This window comes from Anastrepha obliqua, chromosome 2, assembly GCF_027943255.1.
Source record: "Anastrepha obliqua isolate idAnaObli1 chromosome 2, idAnaObli1_1.0, whole genome shotgun sequence".
NCBI lineage: Eukaryota > Metazoa > Arthropoda > Insecta > Diptera > Tephritidae > Anastrepha > Anastrepha obliqua.
In genome coordinates this window covers 75,094,832-75,102,043 of record NC_072893.1, presented here as the reverse complement: position 1 = coordinate 75,102,043, position 7,212 = coordinate 75,094,832, and the positions used below count along the sequence as shown (strand labels likewise).

The window sequence follows — 7,212 nt, the reverse complement described above, 5'->3', positions numbered from 1 at the left end:
TCGGTGACTTTGGCACAACGTGAATTTCGTCGCAGATTTCCTCGCCGTCCAACGCCTACTGGTGAAACACTGCGACGTTTAGCCGCTCGCCTCGAAGAGACTAGCACAACACGAGATGCTGCCAGGCGTGGCAGACCCCGGAGTAGCCGTTCTGCAGAGAATATTGCTGCCGTAGCCGGGGATGTCATGGAAGCGCCGTCGACATCGACCAGACGACGTGCCACGCAAATGGGTATCAGTCGACGGTCTTTACAGCGAATTTTGGTACAAGATTTAAAGATGTTTCCGTACAAAGTCTAGACGGTCCATCAGCTGTTAGTTGCTGACCGCCAATCGCGTCTAACATACGCTCAAGCCATCCTTAATCACCACCAAGAGGAAGATGATTTTTCATCAAAAATAATCATGAGTGATGAGGCCCGTTTCCATCTTAGCGGGTACGTAAATAAGCAAAATTTACGCTTCTGGGGCACTAAAAACCCGCGTGTAGCCCACGAAGAGCCATTACACCCGCTCAAAGTCACTGTATGGTGTGCTGTTTTCGCTGGAGGAGTAATCGGACCTTTTTTCTTCAAAGACGTCGCGGGCCAAACGGTTACTGTGAATGTTGAGCGCTACAGAACAATGATCAACGAGTTCTTTTTGCCGCAACGTGATGAACTGGGATTGGAAAATATGTGGTTCCAACAGGACGGTGCAACGGCACACACTGCACGTGCCACAACCGATATGCTGAAGGATGCATTTCCAGGGCGCCTAATCTCCCGTTTTGCGATTTGCACAGGCCAGCAAGACCGCCTGATTTGACCGCTCCAGACTTCTTTTTGTGGGGCTTTTTGAAGTCGCGGGTTTATGTCAACAAGCCTCAGACTCTTGCAGCTCTTAAAGACAATATCCGTCAAGAATGTGAGGATCTATCGCCGGAAGTTTTGGCCAACGTGATGGAAAATGCCATAAAAAGGGCTCAAATGGCAATCAACTGTGGCGGCGGCCATTTACATGACATCATATTCTCGACTTGATGTAAAAAGAATTAAAAGACCAAATAAAAATAATCCACAAGAAGAATCAAAGTTTTTCATTTTTTTTTTTTAAATTACAGCCAAAAAACATCGCAAGGTTACTTTTGCGCCACCTTGTATTAGTAAGTAAACAATTATGTGTGCTAATAACCAACACTGGTCCATTTCATGAATACACAAAGCTTACTAAATTAATAACAAGTCATTAAATTGCTTAGCAATTAACAACTTCTTCAAGTCAACCAACCAGGCCACTCGAGTCAATCTCCAATACTATTTGCCACCCTAATGCTTTTCAGCTATAAATGAAGTTGTCTGCCATACAAATTGTCTGTTAATGCCGCAGACATCAAATATTAATTACAAACAAAAAGAAAAAACCGGGATAGATGATGATTGCAATAAATATCTAGCCAGGCGGTGCGTCATAGAAGCAAAAACAAACTCATACATGTAAGTGCATACAAGTCAGAGCGGTTGTACAAAGCCACACGAGTTCGGTATAATTACTTGATACAAGGAGAAAATTAAAGCTAATCAATTGCACTTTTGAACTGAAGATTGTAATTTAGCAAGATAAACTTCTGTAATATTATAAGAAAGTTTCAACATACGAGGCACTGATAATTAGTTTGCGGCCTAAGGTGCCTAATGAGAAGTACCTATGGTATAGTCGTTCTGAAGTGAGATACATTTTTCACATAGTGTATCAGATAAATCTGAAAAAGATTTTCCAATTCTTTTTTATTTACAAAGAAAAAAATACAAAAATTACTAAGACACAGATCCGAACTCTAAGGAGGATAGGTGGACAATTAATATTCTACTATTTTTGTTTTCGATTCGAACACGTAGATTTCAAGGCATCCCTCGCAACCCCACACATTCTCTACATCCATAAAAAAATATCCATAAGCTCGAATTAAAACCGGGCAACCATAGACGTTAGACATCTTAGCCGGAAATCTATATTTTACCCAAGAATCATCTATATTTGGTTTCGCGCCTTTGTCAAAAAGAAAAATTACAATTATTATTCTCTTCAAACCACAAGTGTTTTGGCATCAACAGACCTTACTTCTTTCGCAATGTTTAAGGATACATGGCTCTGTCAATGCGTCTCAGTACACAGCGATGGTAATCGACTTCCTGTCGCCATAGTTCGGCAACATTGATGGGTTCGACCTGTGGAGGAATAAGATGGCACTATCAGACATACAAGCAACGCAATGCTCGAAGCTGTGAAAAAGAAAAAAAGAAATTTGAATTATCTCATGGCGAGCGTTCATCAATTGGCCGCCGCGATTGTGTGGCTTGACACCCCTCGATTATTTTCCCTGGGGCTACAAGAAGTAAATACTTAGTCCACGCTAAACCAACCACATTGGACGAGCTCGATATGCTATTGGCGGAATACTACCGCATCTATTGAGCCGAGTCACAAAAAATTTAACCCATCGCTGGTGGCACTTGAAATGAATTCGAACCCAACGTTTATCCAGCTTATCATAACAGGAGATGAGAAGTGGGTATATGAATTTGACATGCAACCCAGTTCACAGGTGTCTGAATGGCGCTATCCACATGAGACGAAACCCAAAAAACCTCGTCAAATTCGTTCAAAAGTGAAAGATATCCTACTCGTTTTCTTTAATTATGATGGTGTTGTGCACTCGAAATTTGTTCCAAATAGTTCCACGTTAAATAAAGAATATTACTTGGAAGTTATGCGACGTTTGAGAGAGAATGTGGGTAGGAAACGGCCCAATTTGTGGAAAGAAAACTCATGGATCTTGCACCATGATAACGCACCGTCTCACAAGGCTCATATTGTGAACACTTTTTGACCAAAACCTCGTCAAATATAATCGGACAACCACCATATTCACCGGGTTTAGAACCCTGTTTCCTTTTCCCAAGACTTAAATTGGGCAATCGATAGAGGCAATTAAGGAGAATTCGCTGAAGGAGCTGAAGAAGGTCTCCTCAAACGCATTTCAAAGGTGTTTTGATGACTGGACTAATCGTTGGCATATGTGTATTGCTTCCAATAGAGCCTATTTTGAAGGCGACAAAATAAAAAAGATTAAAAAATTATTAAACGTTTTATTGAACAACTATAGTCTTTGCAGCCGGTACTTTTTTAACAGAATGTACATTTGCACGTACACTTCTGTTAGGTGTTTGGCCGAGCTCCTTCTCTTATTTCTGATGAGGACCTTTTTCATGGAAGAAATGCACTCGGAAGTTTGCCGCTGCCTGCAGAGGAAATTCTATTATTTCATGTACGGAGATTCAAGCCTATGCATTCCCGAATTTTAGTTATGCACCAACCCATTCGGCTAAGCGGGTCAAAAAGTCTTAGGACTAGATTTAATACTCTGTTCAATATAATTATTGCGAAGAAATTTATTTAAGCAATCGAAAATTTTCAGGTACTGCTTATAATTGTTATAGGACAACTGACCCTTTGATTTTTTTTAAGTTTTTAAATAACTTATTTCGCAAGATTTTTAGCTTTCGTAATCCGTTGTTGTACCATGGAAGTTTGAAAAGAATTCCTCGAATTAAAGGAATATTTTTATATTATACAATTTTGAGATTTAAATGTTGAAAAAGAATCAGGAGCAACAAAAGCTGAAAAGAAGCCATCCCAGTTAATAGTTAACTGTATGTCATGCAATCGGGAAAAATCACATTGAAAGTAGTTAAACGCGATTTTTCCCACTGGCTTATCGGAAGCGAATTTATAAAATTCGATCTAAGAGCTAACGTGACAGATGATTATCTACAGGCGAGAATGCTAAATACCACTGAGAAATGCCAGTATTGATATTTTCGCGGGCGAAAATGATATCAAGAATTCTCTTAAACTTGTTTGCAGAGCATTTTAGTTGTTCTAAATTAATGCTACAAATATTACCAATAAAGGGAACTTCCGGTTCAGAGGTAACATTTTAGACATACCTTCGTAATCCTATAGTATTTGTAGTCGATAACAAAACATCCCGTAATACTTGTTTACTGTATAAACGCCATAACCCAAGACAGCAAAACATCAGAAAATAGACCTTGAATTTTTAATTTATTATTACCTCGTAAATAACAATAAAGACATATATTTTCTCAAATGCGAGTGCTATGAATTTTTTACACCACCGAAGGTAAGAGCCGCTACCAATTCTATGTACTTAACTAAAAAGCAAATCTCGATTATGACATTCTTCTAGCAAACAGGCGAAATCTAATAAATATTATATTTACCGCATTCTCATCTAACTTAATTTCAGCATGAAAATTGCGTTTGACGTAGCAAAGGAAATTCACTTAAGTGGTGCGAAAATCAACAGTGATAATAAATGAGTGGACTTCCGATTGCCTCTTTGGTTTTATTTTCTTTGTGTGTTTGTTTGCAAAGACAAACCCGCCTCTCTGCTTAAAAACGAAAGTGTGTCCTTGCAACTAAGTTAAATCGACTAACTGTTGCTCTTCCTGCTTAAAACTCACACAACTTTGTACTTCTCAATCGGGTAGTGATTTTAATACGGCTGCAGTAAACTAAAGGGACATTTAAGTTCGAGTTAATACAGTTGTACCTCGGTTAACCGGGCCTCTACTAACCGGGTACATCTGTTAACCGGCATGCTGTGTGTTTGATTTTATATCTCTATTAACCGTGCTTTACCTCTATTATCCGTGCGGCGTATAATAACTTTTTTCAATTTAAGTGAATGTGCAAAGAAATAAAATTCAGGGATTCCCATTTTTTGTTTATGTAATAAGTTTGTATCAAACTTCATTTTCATTCATTCTGTAAGTGCAAAGAAATAAAATTCGGGGATTCCCATTTTTTGTTTTTATGTAATAAATTTGTATCAAATTTCACTTTCATTCAGTCTGTAAGTGAAATTTGATCTCTTAACAGGTGCTTTTGTGAAAATGGCTCCATCAATAAGTAAACTGACAAAAAGAGCAAGAAAAGTTCTTTCAATTAAAGAGAAAATAGAACTGATTAACGAATATCGCAAGAACCCATCCGTTCATTTTTTATCTGAAAAATATGGTGTTGGCAAACAAACTGTACGAGACTTAATAAAAAACAAAGAAAAAATTTTGAAATATGAATCGGAAAGTGATTCAATCACGGTTTAAAAAATAGACATACTCTGAAAAAATCCGAAAATCCAAAGGTTGATTTTGCAACATATGAATGGTTTCGACAAGAAAGATTTAAGGGATGTCCCATTACAGGTAATATTACTCAAATCCAGACATCCACATAAACTGAAAATTTCCTGCAATTTCTAGGCGAAATGATTACTGAGAAGGCAAAATATTTTCATGGTAAATTAAACATAAATTCCGAGTGTAAGTGGTTGGCTGGAAAAATTCAAAAATCGGCATGGAATTCGTAGGCTGAAATCCACAGGAGAAAAGGAGTGTGCTGATTATGTGTCTGCAACGATGTTTGTGGAAGACTTAAACGAATACATTAAAAATGAACAACTTACAACTGAACAAATTTATAATGCAGACGAAACCGGTCTATTTTGGAAGTGTTTGCCCCAAAATTCATTGGCGAGTGGTGATGAATATTCTATTGAGGGGTACAAAGAGTCCAAGGAAAGAATCACAGCTTTACTTTGTGCAAATGCAGCTGGGACTCACAAGTGTAAATTGATGATAATAGGAAAAAGTGCTAATCCAAGATGTTTAAAAAATGTTAAATACATTCCTGTAGTTTATAAGTCTAATAAGAGAGCTTGGGTAACACAAGAGCTATTTCTGGAGTGGTTTAACAACAATTTTGTACCAGAGGTAAGAGAACATTTACAACGCATTGGTCTCGAAAAGAATTGCAAAGTTCTTTTGCTATTAGACAACTGTCCAGCACACCCGGATGTAAATGCAATGATATCTGATAATGTTACAGTAAAATATCTACCACCGAATTGTACATCTTTGATTCAGCCTATGGATCAAGGAGCCATTCGGAGTTTCAAATGCCAGTACCGTAAATTTATCGTGCAAAAACTTGTGGATTCTAATAGTCGACACGAATTTGTTAAATCTTTGAACATTAAGTCAGCTTTATGGACAGCAGCGACTTCGTGGGATTCTGTAACCCCACGTGTTTTAAATAAAGTTTGGAATAACTTACTATCTCAAGATGATGAAAATGATTCAACTTTTAGTATTGAGATACAATCAGATGTATTAATACCACCTGGTTTTACAGCTGATGCTATCTCAAAGTGGATGGAGTGCGATATTGATGTCGCACCGTTTGCTATTGTATCTGATGATGAAATCGTTAACATGGTCAATCAAACAGAAGAATATGAGCTTGAGTCAAATTCAGAGGAATCAGATGGAGGTAATACGGTAGAAACCCCCACATTAGCTCAAGCAATAGAGGCTAGTAGTGTTTTGTTAAAGTTCTTAGAAAACTATACTGGTACAGGTATTTCAGAACCAGACAAAATACAAGTGTATCGCATACAAAGTCATTTACTCAAGGAACAAATGAATTCTAAAAGACAAACTACTTTAAACGAATATTTTAAATTAATATAAATATGCATTTATGTACCTATATGTATGTATATTATATGAAAGTATATTATAAAAACAGTAATAAGATATGTATCTGTATTCATAAGTATGTTAATAGATGCAAATTTACATGTTCTTTTTAAAAATAAATAAAAATAATAAAATTTTTGAATATTTCAAAAAACCTCTTTCAACCGTGTTTTCGATTATCCGTGCTGAGCCCGGTCCCGAGCAACCCGGTTAATCGAGGTACAACTGTATTTTTAAATTGAAATTAAATATGTTTGAATTAATCAATCTTTTCATTGACATATTTATGTATGTATGTAGTAGTGAGTCTACAATTTCCCAGCACGAAGAGGCCCGGTCACGTCACCGTCACGCGTGACCGTTAAACGGCCACCGAACATGGCTCATTACAATCACTTTGTTAAGAGCGTTGGGAAAATCGTGCGAAAAATTTTTCATACATATGGATTCGTTTCAGTACCAGTTACATATAAACGTAGCGACAAACAAAATAACTTTAGGGCACCGCTGATAGCATAGCGCGATAGGCAAGCGGCTGCCAATGTGGGCTTCCGATCCAAAATCCTGGGTTCGAGTCCCAAAAAAAAAATTTTTTTTATATATG

The 7,212-nt window shown here is 37.4% G+C and overlaps 1 protein-coding gene across 1 annotated transcript; it reads left to right on the top strand.

The window, feature by feature from the left end:
• Positions 1 to 5,486: 5,486 nt before the first annotated feature.
• On the top strand, positions 5,487 to 6,599 carry LOC129238209 (jerky protein homolog-like). The gene is made up of 2 exons (XM_054873251.1): positions 5,487 to 5,694; positions 5,764 to 6,599. Exons 1-2 carry the CDS (start codon positions 5,487 to 5,489, stop codon positions 6,597 to 6,599), a joined length of 1,044 nt encoding a protein of 347 aa, XP_054729226.1.
• Positions 6,600 to 7,212: the final 613 nt, after the last annotated feature.

Bases quoted from the DNA above. Each gene is read 5' to 3' on its own strand.
- LOC129238209 (XM_054873251.1), top strand. From the start codon at position 5,487: ATGTTTGTGGAAGACTTAAACGAATACATTAAAAATGAACAACTTACA. The intron at 5,695-5,763 runs GTAAATTGATGA...ACATTCCTGTAG, and splicing joins TGCAGCTGGGACTCACAAGT to TTTATAAGTCTAATAAGAGA.